At 40.9% G+C, this 20,410-nt stretch overlaps 1 protein-coding gene across 7 annotated transcripts in view; it reads left to right on the forward strand.

Moving 5' to 3' along the window:
* LOC133470906 (ephrin type-A receptor 7-like) overlaps positions 1 to 20,410 on the forward strand; it is a 361,573-nt gene that overhangs the window by 239,073 nt on the left and 102,090 nt on the right. For all 7 annotated transcript variants that reach the window (XM_061759845.1, XM_061759847.1, XM_061759850.1 and 4 more), the window contains 2 exons: positions 6,358 to 6,422; positions 8,601 to 9,273. In XM_061759845.1, coding sequence (XP_061615829.1) covers positions 8,667 to 9,273 — 607 coding nt within the window. In that variant the 5' untranslated portion in view covers positions 6,358 to 6,422; positions 8,601 to 8,666. The remainder of the gene's footprint in view (positions 1 to 6,357; positions 6,423 to 8,600; positions 9,274 to 20,410) is intronic.

Raw genomic sequence — 20,410 nt, forward strand, 5'->3', positions numbered from 1 at the left:
TAGCTAGCCCGACTAAGCATTGGCGGACTCTGCTTATCCAGGTCTCGGTGTTCTCTCTTCAGCTTTTCTGAGCTACGCAGTTGGCTCAGTGTCGGCTAGCTGATAAGTAGCCTGTGGGTCATGCGGAGGACAGCCAATGCCGGGCGCTAATCCCAGCATGAAACTATAGAATATTACAGAGGCGAATTATAAAAATGAGCCCCTTTCAGTGGGATGGATTAAAGCCGTCTGCCTTTGTTAGCGTGTGCATCATTGTGTTACCGAGAGTTGTATTTCACCAGGGAGAGCTATCTTTGTCTATGGCAGAATGCTAGGTAAAACCATAGTCTTTTTATGTGTTTATAAAAAAAAAAAAAAAAAACAGTATAAGGGTCCCTTTTAGTCTGTGAAATGTCCCACTTCTGAAAAATCTGCCTTCCGCTGTACTAAAAGAAAGTTTTGGTTACATAAAGGGAAGGTGCAGTTTGTTTTTATTATATATTTGAGAACTTTGCTGTACTTTAGTTTAGTACAACTTTAGTTGTCAGTGTTGTTTCTGTACTTGTATGGTATTTACTCATTTAAACTTCGTAACAGGCCCAAGAGAATCTTTGTCATATAGAGCCTTTCACAACCTGTCCATCCATTTTCTAACACTCCTCAAGCTTTTTGTTACTAATACTTATACTACTTGTACTAATACTAATACAAAATTAGTCCAAAACAGCATTTTCTTTGAGTGAAGCATGCTTTTGTTTGTTCCATTTGCTGAAAAGTAGTATTGTTTGAATGTAATATAGTGTTTAACTTTCCATTTGCTGCTAAATTCTCACGAGAACATGTTATGGAAGACAAATACTGTATTACATACTGTACGCAGACCTCACCTTGTACAATGATAACTGCACTCCAAACTGCTGACACAAACATCCAGTAACTTTTTAGCTGCTGTTGAAATCACCGTATCCCAGAAGGTCCCGAGAGTTGTGAGCAGCCTTGCCTCGTAGCAGGATGTCCTCATGGGATATATTGTTTTAGTGTGGGTATATTGTGCATCTGCAATGCAAAGCATGATTCAAGCTAGAAGCTGAGCGATATATCAAGTTTTACGATATATAATTATATTTTCTGATGTGATATATGATGAGACAGTATTGTCTATATTTATTTGTTAGTTTTGAGCAAGGTGACAGAAAGAGTGTTGCTCTATGTTTTGTAATGTGCACTGAATAAAGTTCGAAATTTTGTACTTCAAAAACTGTTATGTTGGAATCAAATATGAATCATGTGTCCGTGTCAAGGGGTCAGGCCCAGGATTTTGTTTTCTCCTGCAGTTGCATATTTTTTGTGAGAGGATATTCCTTTGCTAAGGAGGCCACACATTAGAGTAGCGGTTAGCACGTTTCCAATTTTTGTCACATCCACATTGTATCCATCTTGATTTGCAGAAGTCTGAACAACAAAAATTACATGAAATCCAGTTTGTGTAAGACTGATCCCAAATCACATGGCAAGTCTGTTTGAAATCCAATTCCGATTGGATTTCTGTGTAGGCCTACTGTATTCTGTGTGTCTACTGTACAGTGCGGACACGCTGATGTTTCGAAGTAGATTTTAGAGCAGCGGCTGTGTCACTTGTACATCAATGTTGTGGAGACGGAGGAGCAGAGGCACGACTTTAGATAAAACATGCTGATTAAAAACGACTTGGACGACATTGACATGGAAGAAAACACTCCAACACCAGACTTTGCACCATTTGTTGCTACTTTGTGGATGTCGCCAATCCTCTCAGTGCATGGTGAACACTGGTACCAATTGTATCAGTCAAATTGCTGCCGAACCACTCATACACAGTGACGAAGGAACTAAGCGCCGCAGCTTGATAACAGAAGAATGTGTACGGTGATGGCCATACAGTATTCCCCTGCTATTTCGCTGTCCATCTGCTGCGGCCTCACTACATCGCAGAATTTTTTGTAGACTGTATCCACTTGTCTATCGTGGAAATTCGCACTATTGTCAAAGAACTCTGCAATTTATTTTGTTGTTTTGTGGGGTTTTACAGTACAGTGAACCCCATCCACAAGTAGTAACACCCTACCCAAAAACATTTACAATTTCCTATATATCACAAGATGGCGGCAAAGCACTATTTCTGTCAAAAAGAAATGCCTCATCACTTCAACATAGTTCCTTGACCCCACGATGCCACAAGATGGTGCCAAAGTATGCTGTTGCTTATTTATATTATTTATGTACACAAAGAGGACATTTACGAAGGTGCTGCTGTCGGCCACAGCTCGTGCCCAGACATTTTAGACGCAAACCCGCCATAGCTCAGGCCAAGCGGCCGACCTCCCTCCAGCTGGCCGATGTCACATGCAAGCCACCAGGTCCTGCCTCATAAAGGCAGACATCTAACACAGTATTTTCTATACATTTTGCCTTGAATTTTAATGTTTGAAATCTGTGTTCTGTCTTCCAGTTGAACAACAGAGTACATTTAGGGCTGCTAATGTCATTGAAATGGTTCCAGATAAGCTCTCAGCAATGTCCAAGACATAAAATCAGCATTTAAGCTCTATACCACCATAAATCAAAACAGATTTAGTGGAGCTGGCACATTTAGAAGGGAGGGACATGTATTAGGCCATTTGGAAAGACTTGGATGTGACCCACTAGCAAGGGTTGCACATTTGGGCAGAAGTGTACAAGTCAAAGGGCGCAAGCCTTTGGACTGGCAAACTACACTGAGGAAAATATCTCACATAGTGGATAAAATACTTAGGAGTACATAGAGTAGTGTTCCTCAACCTTTATTGAAGCCAAAGCACCCTTTTTACAGTACAAAAATTTCACGGCACACCACCAAACAAAAATGTCTTAAATAGTATGAATACTGAGACTCTTTCCTCAATTTACTGAAATGACTGCTGACGTCGGCGGCACGGTGACCGACTGGTTAGCATAAGCAGTTCAAATCCGGCCTCGCCTGGAGTTTGCATGTTCTCCCCGTGCCTGCGTGGGTTTTCTCCGGGTACTCCGGTTTCCTCACACATCCCAAAAACATGCATGGTAGGTTAATTGATGACTCTAAATTGTCCGTAGGTATGAATGTGAGAGCAGTTAGCTGAGATGGGCTCAGCATACCTGTGACCCTAGTGACTCTAAGCCGTACGGAAAATGGATGGATGGACTGCTGATGTCATGTCAAACCCAAGTATGTAATACATAGCAATTGATACGATACTGTAGATAAAAGGATACATATGCTGTCTTTTTGTGAATAGTTACAAAAGCCTCTGTGTTTCCATTCTTTGTAGGTCAAAGACTGAAAGACCAAAACATGAAAAAATTACTCATATCCAAGTCCATCCATCCATCCATTTTCTGAGCCGCTTATCCTCACAAGGGTCGCGGGAGTGCTGGAGCCTATCTCAGCTATCATTGGGCAGGAGGCGGGGTACACCCTGAACTGGTTGCCAGCCAATCGCAGGGCACAAATAAACAAACAACCATTCACACTCACATTCACACCGACGGGCAATTTAGAGTCTTCAATCAACCTACCACGCATGTTTTTGGGATGTGGGAGGCAATCGGAGTGCCCGGAGACAACCCACGCAGGCACGGGGAGAACATACAAACTCCACACAGGCGGGGCCGGGGATTGAATCCCGGTCCTCAGAACTGCGAGGCAGACACTCTAACCAGTCTACGAGCGTGCCGCCCAAATCATCCCTGTTAATGATGAGCAATTATTTCTGAATCAACCTTTGAATTAGTCTTGGCTGTTATTGTGTAATAGCTAATAGAGTGAGCTTCTGCGTCCTTGTCCTATGTTCTCTAAGTCCATTTACGTTTGTTGTGGTTTCCTTTTTTTTACCTCGTATTTTGACTACTGCCTCTAGTCTTTGTTCTGTCTCCCCCTGAAGACCCATTAGTGTGCCTAACTAGGCTGTGATTACATGACTTCTGTATTCATTGTGGGCTCATAGTGCCAACTATTTCCTCCGAGTCGCTGAATAGACGTCTCACTAAGGAACATTTATCCCTTGGCGTTTAACCAGTGTTCATTCATTTGCGCTCATGTTCACTTTTTCCCCCCTCATCTCTGTTTGCCAGCTTTCCTCCATTTTATCCCTTTTTCTTCCCTTTTTCATCCCTAATATGATGATTAGTTTCTCTCCCAGTGTCTTGCCTCATCCTTTCTTCAGCAGTTCTCCTGCAACCTTGCCCTCTGCCGCTGTAATCTCCTCCAAAAGCCTCCATGTTATCTGCTAAGCACAGAACCATGCTTTAGCCAACCGCTGGTGTTAACCCAAAAACAATAAAGTTAAGTGTTTAGTAAATGATCTCTCATGGTGTGTCAAGGCTTAATTTTCTGCACTCTAGCCAAGGCGCTGCGTTTGGCTTTAGGGCCGACCATAAAAAAAAAAAAAAAGTAGTAGTACAAAACTCTTCTCCAAATGGCCTCTTCGCAATTTGTCCTCATAAAAGCAAATTGCTGTCCCTTTGAAGCTGGCTTTTTCTGTCACAATTTAAGGTATTACTGTATGTAACATAAAGTGGGAAATAGGGATGAAACCATTTAGAGATAAACCGTGATTTAAAAAAATAAACTGTTAGTAATACATTTTAAGGTTGTAATTATTGTTACTACAGGAAGTCCTTGATTTACGAACGAGTTCCGTTCCGTAACCCGAATTTCCGCGTAAGTCGGATTTCACCATTAAAGTCGAAATTTACGTTGAAAAACTTCTGTTACTCGTATTTTCGTACGTGATTGTGACAGCAAGCTCAGTGTGTGTGGGCGTGTACGTCGGTGTGAGTGAGACGGGACTGTGGAGGAGTTAAAGTATCTTGGGGTCTTGTTCATGAGCGAGGGAAGAATGGAACGGGAGATCGACAGGCGGATCGGTGCAGCGTCTGCAGTGATGCAGACTTTGTATCGGTCCGTTGTGGTAAAGAAGGAGCTAAGCCGAAAGGCGAAGCTCTCGATTTACTGGTCGATCTATGTTCCTACCCTCACCTATAGTCACGAGCTGTGGGTCGTGACCATAGGTGAGGGTAGGAAAGACCAAAAGAACAAGATCCCGGATACAAGCGGACGAAATGAGTTTTCTCCGCAGGGTGTCCAGGCTCTCCCTTAGAGATAGGGTGAGAAGCTCGGTCATCCGGGAGGATGTCAGAGTAGAGCCGCTGGTCCTCCACATCGAGAGGAGCCAGATGAGGTGGCTGAGGGATCTGATTCGGATTCCTCTCGGACGCCTCTCTGGTGAGGTGTTCCGGGGACGACCAATGATGGAAGTGCCCGGGTTTACTGCATATCACATTTTCCTAATCAATTAACTGCAAGCTGACAAGTTAACATTAAGAAAAACAATAGCATGGTAGCTATGGCGATGGCTAACATTAGCAAGCTGACTGCGTACTGTGCAACAAATACCTTTTGAATTTCTGAAAGGTTTTTATATCTAATTGATGTTTCACTATGACAGAGTGGACAAATTAAGCTTGACAACATCAAACGACACACACAATATGAAAATTACAAAACATAAATGTAAATATTTACTCTGCAACTAAGCACTGTTTTAGCCTCCATTGAAGAAATAAAGTAATGTCATTACTTTAATAAATAAACATGATCAAAATGAGCGGCACGGTGGACGACTGGTTAGAGCGTCAGCCTCACAGTTCTGAGGGCCGGGGTTCAATCCCGGCCCCGCCTGTGTGGAGTTTGCATGTTCTCCTGAGTGGGTTTCCTCCCACTTCCCAAAAACATGCATTGCCCGTACGTGTGAATGTGAGTGCGAATGGTTGTTTGTTTGTATGTGCCCTGCGATTGGGTGGCAACCAGTTGAGGGTGTACCCCGCCTCCTGCCCGATGACAGCTGGGATAGGCTCCGCGACGCTAGTGAGGAGAAGCGGCTCAAAAAATGGATGGATGGATGGATGATCAAAATGAATGTTTGGCCACTTGTATTAAGACCTCCACTTGATAGTGATATTGACCCTGCCGCTCACAATTTCAGTTGACTTGTGAGCTGTCCTTGTTTCTGAAAATGGGGACTTTTCCTACCGAGTGCACAACCATGCTGCTGAAATCTAATTTAATGGGCTCTGATCAATGAGGATGACAAAGTCTTCAACAGACTCTATTAAAATCTAACAATAAAATAACACACTATGTCCATGTTTTGACAAGACTCCTTCAGAGTCAATGATCCTTATTTCATTATTCCAGATGTAGCTTGTCATATTGCACTTTCATTATTACACTTTTAAAAAGTTGAGAGCAGAAGCTTTTTGTGAGTTGTCATGCACCATCAACAAACATCTTTATCTAATTAACGTGTTTTCTTCCTGCAGTGGTGCTGCTGAATTCTAAAGAGTCTCAGGCAGAGCTGGGCTGGACCTCATATCCCCCCAATGGGGTGAGTTGGCATCTTTTGTTTTCTTTGCCTGTGACTATTTGTGTGTTCATTGACATGCTCGTTTAGTGGATGTGTTTTGTAACACAGCTGCCCACTTAACATCTGTCTGGGCAAACTGCTCGTGTGTTTCTCCTCGTCAGTCTTTCCCATCCTTTCCCACCTTGTTCATCTCACTGTCTCAGAGCTAGTACACATCTGTACATCTGTTTGTGTTAATGCCATTAGGGAAAGGAAAGCCATAATGGTATTAGATCTATGGTTTTGAGATTGTAAAACCCTGTCGCCCCAGAGTTAGAGAGGGGCATTTGTTTGATGAAAACAATTTATAAATTTACTAACAGTAGGTAGATTCCCCAACAGGAGCAGTTTTTGTATACATTCATGCAGCTTTATTGTAGAATATAATAATAAACCTGAACTAACACATAAGCAACATACCAACCATTTTCTATACCACATGTGTATTCTATCTGAATTCAACCATTCACATCTATGGGCAATTCAGAGTATTCAATTTGCTTCTGCTTGGGGAATCAAGCTGCAGCACCCGGAGAAAACCTGTTATGCCTTTCATTGACTCTTAACAAAGTCATTGCTAAATAAGGTTTCAAATTATTTTCGTCATGCATCAGTCATTTTTTTTATCAAGAGTGTGTGGAGAATATTAGACACAATGTTTCTATTTGTGCATGCTGTGTTATACATTATCCGATTATCACTTAAATTCTAAAGGTAGCAGACCATAACATCTCCGTAACAAAATATAAATCAATCATTATTAAATTGTTATATGCTGTACTTTGTCTTCTTCTTGTATTTAATCTGAGTGAAGAAAACAACGAAACACAATTTATATATTGATATTCACATATGGGTTTATTCATGATAATCCGATGGATTTTTTTCTTTTCTTTCTTTTTTTTTTTTTTAATCTACTCGTCCACTGATTTACACTTATAGTCTTGTAGAAAAAACAGTTTGTTGGCAGGCTGGCGCATGTGAGAGCTGAACACAAACACAACAGTTTCACGGGATTGCGTCCACTTGTCGTGCTGCCTTGTCAGAATGGCCGCTCAGTGAAAGAATCAATTGACGCATCAATCGCTCCCCTTCTGAAAAGACCATTTGTCACCATGGCAGTGGTGTTGTTTAGCACAAAACCAGCACTAACAAGCCATTTTCAATGCCTGCTTTGCTGCTTGACCGAATGTCAGAAAAAGACCGCTTTATCAATAATGAATCAATCAGAGGTTGGCCTCGACCCACACTGAATCTTAATTCTTCATTTCACTGAGACATTTTGGACAATTTTATGCTTCCAACTTTGTAGGAACATGTTGGGGGAGGACATTTTGTGTTCCAGCATGACTGAGCCCCAGTGCACAAACTGCAAGTCAATAAAGGCATGCTATGGAAGAACTTGAGAGCCCTGGGAGGCGACAACTCCGTATTTTATTTTCCCACAGCTCTCACAAGTCACAATACTTTTCTCCATCTTGACTGCATTATGTTTGTGCATTTGCACCATGCACTAACATTTGCTCTGATCGAAATACATTAATTGGCGGGGGTAGGATGGTTTTAATGCCCGCCAAAACCCGTTCGGATGTCCCCCACCCACCCCTCCTATGCAGGCTTGTGGCTTTGAATTATTTTTCTTGTTTTATAGTAGCTTAGCAAATTATTCATCCCCATGCTCATATTTTGGGTAGTGATTTGTCTAATGCTTTTTTGGAGAATGGAAATTTAGCTGGAAATGACACAAGTAGCAAAAGACTAACATAAGACGTTAAAATTTGCCATTTTTCTTTTAAAAACTATTCATATCTTTCTTGTCATTTGAAACTGAAAGATTCACTTTCCACTGTATAAGAATGATGTAACTCTAAATATGGGTAAGATATAAATGAGAAGCATAATTTTCAATGCAGCATTGGCTATCAAACAAGTCAATGATTCTTCAAACAGCACATTTTAATTTACAGTGTCCTGTTGTGCTTTTACGATATACAATTTTGTATTCTAAACTAGAAATGTCCAAATGAAAAAGCTTAATAATAAAACAATAAACAAAACACTGAGATAAAGTTCCTTAGATAACCTGAAATGACAAGATGAAAAGTTTTGAATGTCTGTAACTGTTTCCCTTTTTTTTTTTTTTTTAATTTCCCCCTCCAGTGGGAGGAGATAAGTGGTGTAGATGAAAAGTACAAGCCCATCCGGACCTACCAGGTGTGCAATGTGATGGAGCCTACCCAGCAGAACAACTGGCTGCAGACTGGCTGGGTGGCACGTCAAGGTGGCCAACGCATCTTCGTGGAGCTTCAGTTCACACTTCGCGATTGCAACAGCATTCCCGGCGTGGCGGGCACCTGCAAGGAGACCTTCAACCTCCTGTACGTCGAATCGGACAGGGACCTGGGCGGTGTGACCCGAGAGGACCGCTACACTAAGATTGACACCATTGCTGCAGATGAGAGCTTCACGCAGGGTGATTTGGGTGAAAGGAAGATGAAGCTGAACACAGAGGTCCGGGAGATCGGTCACCTCAACCGTAGGGGCTTCCACCTGGCTTTCCAGGATGTCGGCGCCTGCGTAGCTCTGGTGGCGGTGCGGGTGTACTATAAGCGCTGCCTTGCCACCGTCCAGAACTTGGCCATCTTTCCCGACACGGTAGCTGAGGCGGCTTTTTCCACGCTGGTCGAGGTGCGCGGCAGCTGCGTCAACAACTCTGAGGTGGACGCCGACAGCCCCCCCAGGATGCACTGCAGTGCCGAAGGGGAATGGCTGGTGCCCATTGGGAAATGCAGCTGCAGTGCAGGTTACGAGGAGGGACACAGCAGCTGCGAAGGTAGGAAAAACATAATGTACAATTTTTGGGAAAATCAGTATGGATAGAAAAATAAATAATAACCACAGACTTTACTCTCATAACAGGGGTTAAACCAATTAAAAGTATGACGTTTCGCACAGAAGATATAAAAGTATAAGAATGGATTGATGTGACTTAATAAATGTCTACTGATGTCAAAATGACAACAATGCGAGACAGATGAATAAGCCTAATGAAATAACCACAGAGCAATGAAGACATCAGCTCAAATATTAATGCAGATTTTTCTTCAAAATAGTAGTTATAGTTATTTTGAAAGGATATGAAATATGAATGCAAGGTAATATGCGCTAATAAAGCTGTTTTTCATCAGGAAAACGTGTTTACCCTTTATGATATATATCCTAAATTGTGGCGCTGATAAGTCACACAAGAAATAGAGAGGATATTTTGGCTTTCAGAAGATGAAGCTGTAATGAAAAATAGCAACGTGCACACTTGGTAAGCCGTCGGGTATCTTGCAATAAAGCGGACATGACTGAGAGGCCATTGTTTCTCATATATATCATATTCCACAATCAGGGTTTCATGATATAAAAATGCCCACATAAAGTACCAACTAGCCCAACATATTGCTAAGGCACCCACTCATAACAATAAATGAATGCAAGGTTTAGCTTCATGTAGTACAGCTATTTACAAAGAGCACAGCAAAGCATGGGGGAAATGCGAGGCTTCACCATCGCTACAGTATGTACATGCATAAACACATTGTAAGGTAGGGGTGTCAAGCTTTTTTTTTTTTCTTGTTTCTTTTTTTTGTCTCACATTGTAGTTATGATTTCCCTCAGAGGGCCGTGAACAGTGAAACCATATAAATGTTTAATCATCACCAAAACATATTATTACCATTACACAACAAATTGAGGGATAACTAGTTTTGAAATCAGAAGACAAGGATAATAGTTTGTTCAAGTACTGTTTAAGTTACTATAGAAGAAGGGTCTGGTAATGGAACAAATGCAACATCTAGAGATTATTGTTTATTATTATGACAATTTGGAATTTGGCTACAGATTTTAGCAAAAATTACGGAAGTTGACGACCATGATTTGCTTTCACGGGCCACATAAAATGATGTGGCGGGCCGCATCTGGCCCCCGGGCCTTGAGTTTGACACCTATTTTGTACGGTACGTGCGGTATAAAAAAGGAAAGAAAAATTAAAACATCTTACTAAAACTAAAATTATTCATTAATAAGATGAATAGATTGACTTATTTTCTATAACATTGATACCAGCAATGAGGGCTGCATCGTATCAGTCATATCGCATCCATATAAGACGCAAAAACAAGCAAACAACAACAACAAAAACAAAGACGTTGTTGCACATATCACAAGGCGTGGTATGTGGAGCGGTGAGGCTCCACAATCTGAATGAGCTTGTGTTCCTGTGTGTGAACATGGTGACTAATGTACTGTGCCCTCATTCTGTTGAAAACCACAGCTTCACTTCTGGCATTTACATCCAGCCAAAATGACACACGTACACGTTCCCACTCAAGCATCATCTGTGTAAAGCCACAGGGAGGTGGTGTGGTGTGGGTGGAGTGGGCAATATGCTGACGTAGACGGAGTAAAACACTCTTTGAATTCTTTGTCACCAGACATTGCTCATAGGCGAACATCCATGAGCCTCCATTATTTAATATTATAACAGATGGGCAGAAATTTGCCGTAATACCTTTTAATCAAATTCCTACAGCTGATATGCATATAAATGCAGAGGCATACCCCCACCAGGTGGTGCACTTTTTTTTTTTTTTCATATTAAAAAAAAAAATCTAATCTGCTGTTGTGCTAAATAAATAAATCGAAATGGATATATGATGTGCCACTGGTAAGACTGGGGAGGTGGTAATGGAGCAGAGTGATAGTGTGGCGTGGTGTGGAATAAAGCATGTTTGACTCAATGAGTGAGCCATTTTCACAAGTCGGAACAAAAGTGACAGCTGACAGCTCAGTGGAGGAAACTTACAAAGTGAAATGAAGTGTTCACTCTGAATCAATCTCCTCTTAATACCCAATTCTATTAATTTTGTTGACAAAGGAAATTGCAGTTCATTTTTACACTCACCAGACACTCCATTAGGTACACCTCCAGTAAGATCCAATACAAAGCTGTGTCAAAATATCTGCATTATAAATGTATCAAGATCTCTGTGATTGTAGTTTATAGGGGTGGACAATAGCACTGCATCATAATGAGCGGCTTCTAGTAACACTGGATGTGTTGGAGAGGCAGTGATAACAAATGACTAATTGTATTCCATAGGGGATATCAAGGGAATACAGTAGAAAATTTGTGCATTTGTACAATATCTGAGATCTTAACGTAGACAAAAGATGATGTTTCTCTCTTTGGTTGTTGAAGTTGCGCTGTATTTTCCATTATCCATTTATTTTCTATAATGTTTGTCCTCATTAGAGTCACGGGTAAGGCCCGGTACACACACACAAAGACAACTGGCCTGTTTTTGTGTCGGTTTGCCCCTTCCAGACCTCGCACGTCAAACGCCAGACAATCTTGTTTTATAAGATTATCCTATAAGATTGTCTTTTGGTCTGATGTGTGTTAAGAGTGGATTCGTCCAGATTTTTGGGTCCGAAACAGGTCTGGGCCGACAATCTTAAATAATGCACGTGTTAAATGTTTACAACCAAACCTCTACATATGTGTGGGGAACACTGACTACTCCCGAGTCATGACATCGAGAATCGTGACGTGGAACAGAATGTAGCCAATCAAAGAAGCACCCAAGACTGACGAACACCGAAACGACTGTCAATGACAACAAAAATGTCTTACTCAATGCTGTTTTATGTATAAATGTGGATTCCCCAGACGGCAAGAAGTATTTTCCAAAGCAAGATTAGCATTTTACAAGGCTTTCGGCTCCGGCAACAATCGGGAGCACTCCCGAAAAATCGCCACATATCCAGAAGTGTTTTTTTTCTTCTTTGTAAAATCACATGGGATCACGCGAGATTTACGAGATTGGCGGTGCAACAGAATCCTTGTGTGTGGTCTGCTCTGTTGACATTCTCGGAGGACACCACACAAAACAGTTGAATACCCGATTTTTTTATCTTTATGTGTGGGGTCTGTAGCAGATTAAAAAAGAAAATATTTTAAGAGTGGAAAAATCTTTATGCATGTACCAGGCCTTAGATGGAGCCTATCAGATCTGACTTAGGGCAAGAGATAGTGTACACCCCGGACTGGTCACCAGCCAATTGTAGGGCACATAGACACACACAAGCATTCACACCTATGGCCAGTTTGTCTTCAGTTCCCATATTATGCATGTTTTTGGAATGTTGGAGCCTCTGAACTGTGAGGTCGACATTCAAACAGCTTTTTTTGCCATGCTACAGATATAATAATTTAAAGGATAATTGACAATTTCATCTGATATGACCGACCATAAGCAACATGATTGCTTTGTTGAACAACGTATGCTTGAGCCTGTCCCAGCTGACTTTGGGCGAGAGGCGGGGTACACTCTGAAGTGGTCGTCAACCAATTGCAGGGCACATATAAACAAACAAACATTCACATCTACAGGCAAAAAAAAAAAAAATAATATATATATATATAAATATACACAAGATCATTTGGTTAATTTGTGGTATAAATATGCAGACGACTCGCATCGCACCAGAGCTATTGATTTGCCCTGATGCTCCACTAAGAGGAAGAATTGGGCTGACAATGCCCATACACATTCATAGTAAGGACAAGCACACTGGCGGCACAACTCCACTCAACACAAAAATAGTTGTTGATTGCATTGTGTGTGGGACGGATGCATTAAGGCTCCGTGTTCCTGATAGGAAAAGATTACGTGATAACTACGATGTGTGTCGACAAATAAATGATTGTGCATCACCTCTGAAAAACAATATAATGCACACACAAAAAAATCAGCAACCCCTGTCACTGATTCTCTTTAACAACTGCACAAGACTCTAAACACGTCTTATTCAAGGGTGTAACGACGCAAGTGCGAATGCACTAAGTGTCTCAACACAGGTCAATAATATTGAATAGCCTGTGAGTAGCTACTGATAACGGCGTGAGTGGAGCAGAGGATTATTAGCACATGCAATGTAACAGTCGCGCCAGTCTCTGGCAACACTGGATTACTACAGAGTTTGCAGAATCAGTAGTTTTATCCTTTATCCTTTCTTTAACCCTGTCACACGCGTAACTATTAAATCAGTCTTTGGTAGCTACAGTTCTTGATGATTGTTGCTCTTGTGTTTAATAGTTATAAAACAGGTTTATAAATTCTAATATTACAATTAACTTATTCACATTATTCTTGTTTACATTTAATTTCATACACTGACTGGACATTTCTGAGGTACAACCGCATATTGTAATTTGCCCCTTTCTTGTAGCGTTGTGCATTACAAATTACAAAAACCACACAGTTTTACACAACTGCCAACTACCTCAATAAGAAACATATTTTCGATTAATACCTCTGACTGCTTCAATCAAAACTCAGCATTATTATTATATATAATAAATATATGTGTGTGACAGAAATACCTGTAAAGAAAACCTCATGTCCAAAAGTGTTGTGTATTGTACAGGAAACATGAAATTGTGAAAACAAAGTCAGTGAATCATAAAAGTTATTTCTGGGATTCAAGCTGAAAAATCTTTTCTCCGGACACTCCGGTTTCCTCCCACATCCCAAAAACATGCATTAATTGGTGACTCTAAATTGCCCGTAGGTGTGACTGTGAGTGCGAATGGTTGGTTGTTCCTCTGTGCCCTGCGATTGGCTGGCAACCAGTTCAGGGTGTACCCCGCCTCCTGCCCGATGACAGCTGGGATAGGCTCCAGCACGCCCGCGACCCTTGTGAGGAGAAGCGCCTCAGAAAATGGATGGATGGATGGAAGCTGAAAAATCTTCGAGATAAAAGGTTTTCTGAGAAAATATGTTCAAGGGGCCTTGGACTTAAATCACTCTCGAGGAAAAAAAAAAAGGAAAAAAAAGTACAAACCGTCAAGCTCTTGGCTTTGGCTTCCTGCTTAAATGTCTAATTGTATAAAATGTATGTGGTGTTAAAAAGCTCAGGGTCATTTCCCTTTGCCACTTGAAATTGAATAACTACAAATGATTGTACAGTATGCAAGGAATGGATAAATGGAGACTATCTTGCCACCGTTAATGAATAGGGAACACTTATTCCTGTCGCCGAGGGGAAAAAAAACTGGCGGCACTTGACCAGCCTCCAGTAAAACGTAGGAACAAATGTGCGGCAGGACATTACTTCGAATTTGCATATCTGCTCGCTCAGCTTCTTCGTGTGAAATGAAGATGTTAAAGAGAAAAGAATAGAGAATTAAACAGAGTGCCGGGTAGAGCTTCGTTTTACTGGCTGTGAGCAAGCCTCGCGTGCGCACTCTTTATCATATATCTTCAACTTTACACTGATGGCTGCACATATGTTCTCCAGTCTCATTATGAAATGATGAAAACCCACCAGCCGCTCCGGTCTGAGGCAAAATAAATTATGTAATAATTCACCTCGCAAACGCTGTGTTTCTGTCACACTCACAAGTTCCTTCCTTTTCTAATTAATGCGGCCTGCTCTTTGCTATGTAATTACTGTGACTGTGGAGCATGCCTTTAGCACATTCACTTATTATCTTTCTGTTGTTTGCTGCTCAACAATCCAGCTCCTGGCGCCTTCACCGCCCTGCTGTTCCTTCCTGTCGCTCTTCTTCCCTTTTTTCCCCTCACTTCATCACTTCTCTGACCTATTTACCCCCCATGCGCTCCCGACGCTGCAGAAGTGCATGCTTAATATCTTTACCAACAATCTCAGTTACACTTCGTGATTGTATCTGTGATGTCTGCTTTTGATTTCAAGCTACCTGGCTCTCTTTGTATCCTACATCTTTCCACCCGTTCTTCATTTACCTACTTTTTCAGTGCGCTTATCCATCAAGCTGTTATTGCCGATCCCCCCCCCGTCTCACCGCCTGCCCCCCTGTGGGGACCATGTGGCAGGGTGAGGCGGGTGGAGAGGCAGGTTAACTGGCTGAAATCTGCTCGAGAAGCTGGAGATTTATTTGGCTCTGTGTGTGTGTGTGTGTGTGTGTGTGTGTGTGTGTGTGTGTGTGTGATTAAGACTTGGCACAAGTGCACAATCATCTTTCTGAACTCATACCCTGTGTTCCACTCATCTTCCCCTGTCATGTCCTCATCAACCCCCTCTTACTTGTCTTGTTCTAGGTCATGAACAAGAAGCTCTTGAGGTGTTCTCAGTTGTTACTTTCAAACTTCTGCCTAGTTTTTGTCTGGCTTGTTTCTGTCTAGGGAACTTAATAATTGCATAACAATTCCTATGGTGTTGTTATTTGTGTTTTTCCAACAATTGGTTCTTTAACCCAGAAGGAATTATACTTCAGCAGTCTTTTAAAATTAAAGTCTATTTACAGAATGAATTTAAACACCAACACCATTAAAATAAATAAAAAATAAATGTAAAACAAAAAACCCCAAAAAAGTATACAAAAATGAAGAAAAAAAATTACATGTGAGAAAAGGAAGATGTGTACTTAAGTGCCTGGTTTAAATAAAAATATAAAATCACTCTCTCGACCAGCATCGCTTGAGGGTCTGAGCCAAACGTCTTCACGTTACAATAAACACACAATCCAACTTTGTTGGGAAATCTGATCATGTAAACATGCTTCAGGGTTAAGATGTGAATACAGTCAGTCAGCAAAGTTTTGCGATGCAGAGGTGTTGACACACTTGAATACTTTTGACCTCCTATAATAACAACCCATTTGGCAGTTAACTAGTTTGGCCAAAAGTAATTGTTACCCCTGACACATTGATATGCCTCAACTGCAGTGCTTTAAATAATACATTTTTACCCCATATACATAAGTTCTTAAATGCCTAAAGCCATCATTTAAAAAATATATATATATCTTTGTCCTTTTATCAGCAAGACAATTTGTGTTGAAAATGCCCAGGATGACTCTTTTCAAGCTATTCTAATTGGTATTTGACACTTTCCAGTTTTGACAGACAGAGTTCTCATTAGTATTCAATTTGTGAATAAGCTTTTTTCTGATTGGATCACTGTTCTTCTCATATTACAAATGGCTAATGGCTCCGCTTTATTGGCCGTTGGCTTGGGACCATCTTGATGCCTCCAAGCATTCATGATGACGTCGCATGACACCCTGAATGGCGATCAGTGTATAGGCTGCACTTACAGTATATTGTACTTTATCACTTTTGTTAAACCATAAACATAGAGCGAGAGAGAGAATGACAATCAAGAAGGAGCGGATTATTGCTACAGAGAACATGGGGGGAAATAAAAGGAGAGGGGCATATTTTGAGGTTAGGCTAATATTCACTTGCCCGAACACAGCACAATTCTGGTTCCGAAATGCTTCTGAATTGTTCCCAAAATAAATGGATGCCATTTATTCGTCAACTCCTTTGAAGTTGGCAGGTGACGCAAAGCTTTGCCCAAGACTTGCCATTTTTCCTGAGATGAGTGATCATGAGCCAAACACGAAGTGGGCAAATAGTTGAAAAATGTGTAACTTTCTAGGTCAAAACTGTACGGAAATTGCATCTGGTCGGTTTACTAGCCTTATGCAGTGTATTGTCTTTTGCATTCAGTCAACAAACCGCATAGTTGTCAAACTTAAACCAGCTGACAGACTCATTTTGACCCATGTTATGCATACAATAATGTGGAAAAAAAATATTTTGATTGATGAAAATCCCTTAAATTCCCTCCCCAATTCAAAATATTCATGGGGTCCTCACTTACCACCACCACAATTTTTACCATTTCCTTATATACCAGATTCCATTGGCTCTGTGCCCACTCTGCCCATCTGGTCCTCCTGCTTCCATCCTTCCCCATCCAGCTCTTCCCTAGCAGCGTCCCCCACTTCTGTTAGTCATCACTTCCACTTGCCTTCACTTTAAATTATTCACGTCTCCTCTGGGGGAAAAAAAAAAAAATGTAATGTGCTCTATTGGGAAGGGCATCTGATATATTTATTTGTCAAGCCTACCAAGCAACATGTGGCAAGACGGCACGCAAAAAGACTTTCAGCCCAACAAACTTTCCCTCACTCTCATGTAAATTCAGACCCATTGTCACATGAAATATCTTGGTTGTTGAATATGTGAGCTGGGCGGTGGCCGAGTAGTCACCGTTCATTCGTCCCCTGTCTTTATTTACATAGACTCAGTTGAGGAAAGACTGGAAGCAAGAGACAAACGGGTCATTATGAGTGTGGATGAGATTGAGGAGACAACACTGCAGTACCGAAACGAACTGTCAGGGAATTCTTGTGGTTGTACTGTTTGTTAGTTGCTTTGCAAGAGAGCTGAATGCATAAAATATGAGTTGTAAAAGCGCAGGACAAATTCAAAATGCATGCACAATGGTGGTGTGGAATGAGGAGAAGGAAGGTGACTTAAAAGTGAAAACAAGGTGAACAATGCATGAGTGGAACAAACAAAAAAAGTAAAATGAGTAAGTTTTGGATGAAAGGGAAATTAGAAGCTTCAGGGCTCGTGAAACAAAGTTTAAAGAATGGTTGATATGAATAAGAGAAGTTCCAAGGCCGCATTGAATTGCAGAACAAAGAGCCATAGGAACCAAACTAGGAGGAGGGGAGAGATAAGAGAACCTGTCACAACCATTGAGACGGAGGGTTAAACATGCAAATGAGAGCACATTACCACCACCTGCCTGTCCCACTTTGAATCCACCACGCCAGATTCATGTATTAAATACGACAGACATGAATGCATTCAAGAACAGTTTGGCTCTCCAGCTTTAATCACTTTTCACCCTCGCATTATACGACATCATTTCTTTCAGCCTCCCTCTCCACATCTGAGCTATATAAAACATTCAAGCAGCAAGGGAAATATAGATTTACAAAAGAATGTCTGCTGTCGTGTTAGTACAGTTTTGAACGTAAAATTACTTGTATGATGGTTAGTCTTTTCTTACAATAAAAAACAACAACAAACGAAATAGTGCATTCAGAAGATGGATTTTGTCTGTCATTAACCTTAGTTTATTGTTTGTATTGTTTAGTTTGTTCAGTAAATAACAGTGAAACCTTCTTAAGTCAAATATATGAGTGGAAAGAAGTTCAATGCAGAAAGTAGTAGTTCTTGCTACTTCAGAACTTTAATTTTATTCAAAATCTCTTTTGCGTGCTTTACTTGAGAAATCCACTGTATTATATTTTCACCTCAGTTCCACTTCACTGTTAATAGAGGAGTTGCAGAATTCAACTTCCTGAAAACAAAGGAAAAAAATGCATGGCCACAAAACTGAAAGTAGACTTAGTTTTTCTTAACTCATTAAAAGTTGGTATTGTCACTGAACAGGCACCTTTATGGGAAGTCCCTTTGTCCAAAATATGGAATATACAGTATTGTCACATGAACGTTTTTTTTTTTTTTTTTTTTCAATCAAACACTCAAATGCTTTCACCTGTTTTGTCGAACGCGCGTGTTCCTTGCACATATACCAGATTTGCTTTGTCCTGAAGCGACACAGTGGAAGGGACACTGGTGCCCCAAGTCAAATAAATATTTCTATGAAAGTACACTGGCAATTATTTTAGTTAAGCATTACTAATACACACACATGGTTGCTTCATTACCTCCCTCCATCTGCAAACTCTGGACCGGTTAAAAAAATTATCTATTTTAGGTGAGAGGCTAGTGTGTAGCAATTGCCCCGCTGTCCCACAATCACTTCTTTCCACCCCTCATTCAACCTCCACTAATAACTTTCCATCTGTTCAAAATTGATGTGGGATATGTGCATAGAGCTAACTGCCCCCACTTAACCTTGGAGAAATGTACTTATTCTAGTAGAACAGTAGAGAAAATGAAAAGATGGTGACCAGCCATTGATCTACAAACACAATTAGTAGAAAATACGCCTCGACAGGAAAATTGGCACAATTAGTTTTCAAATTTCAATTCTCGACTTAAATGAAATTGTAAATCTATCAGAAATGCCAAGCGAATTTATTTTCAGCATTAAAAAAAAAAGAAAAAAGCCTCAACATGATATTGGAAGTAATGCACTGTGGACTGTTGAGATTCACATTGTTTTGGCTCCATTTCTGGGCAACATTTTATTTGTATTATGAATGTAGATGCTGCCATTACATGCATTTTGATTTGGTTAGGTTGCCGTACAATAGAAAACTAAATTTATACACGAGGTTAGATTTTCATCACAGTTTGTTAGTTCTTTCATTTGTTAGTTACCAGATGAAGCAAAATTCCTTAAAGCTTTGTGGACTGGTGACACATGAGCCAGGAAGGAATTGAATTTTCTATTTTCTCATATTTGTCAGTCTTGTGTGAAGAGAATATTCATCCCCAGAATAAAATGGCCGACCACCCATTTGTATCATATTGTCATTCTCCATGAACCAGGTGGTAGCCTGATAACTGATACAGTTATGAAGGGGGGAAAAAATGTACAAAATTCCTATTCTAACGTGATTTTTGGTTCTTGTGCATCCGTATCCTGCTCATGACCTTGACCTGTTTGCATCCTTCTTATCCTACAGAAAAGGAGTGAAACATAATCCCTAATGAACAACAACTATAGTTTGATTGTGGGTTTAATACCTTGATGAGTGCTAAACAGCAATGTTTATCCAAACTGGATTACAGTAAACCTGTGGTCATGGCAAACTCACAAGAGAATAAATTCACCCTCTGCTCATTTGATGGAAATTGGAAACTCTGTTTCAATCGTGTATTTACCTTTGTGATTTGGAGTGGCTGCATGTATGATGTAGCGTGAGTGTGTGTGCCTTTGTGTGTGCCGGCTGTTGTCTCTGTACTCACAGCTTGGCTAAGGGGGCCTGTCGTGAGAACAGCGTGCTTGTCCCCCTTGGCTGCAGCGTGCAAGCCTCTGTGCCAGCTTGGCTTGCCACCCTTGCCTCCCTCATTTTGTTATCATTTGTTGCACCCTCCCTCAAACACATTGATCCACACCACATCCCCAAGGAGACTGGATGGCGTTTCTAAGGA

This window comes from Phyllopteryx taeniolatus, chromosome 21, assembly GCF_024500385.1.
Source record: "Phyllopteryx taeniolatus isolate TA_2022b chromosome 21, UOR_Ptae_1.2, whole genome shotgun sequence".
In the NCBI taxonomy this organism is placed as follows: Eukaryota; Metazoa; Chordata; class Actinopteri; order Syngnathiformes; family Syngnathidae; genus Phyllopteryx; species Phyllopteryx taeniolatus.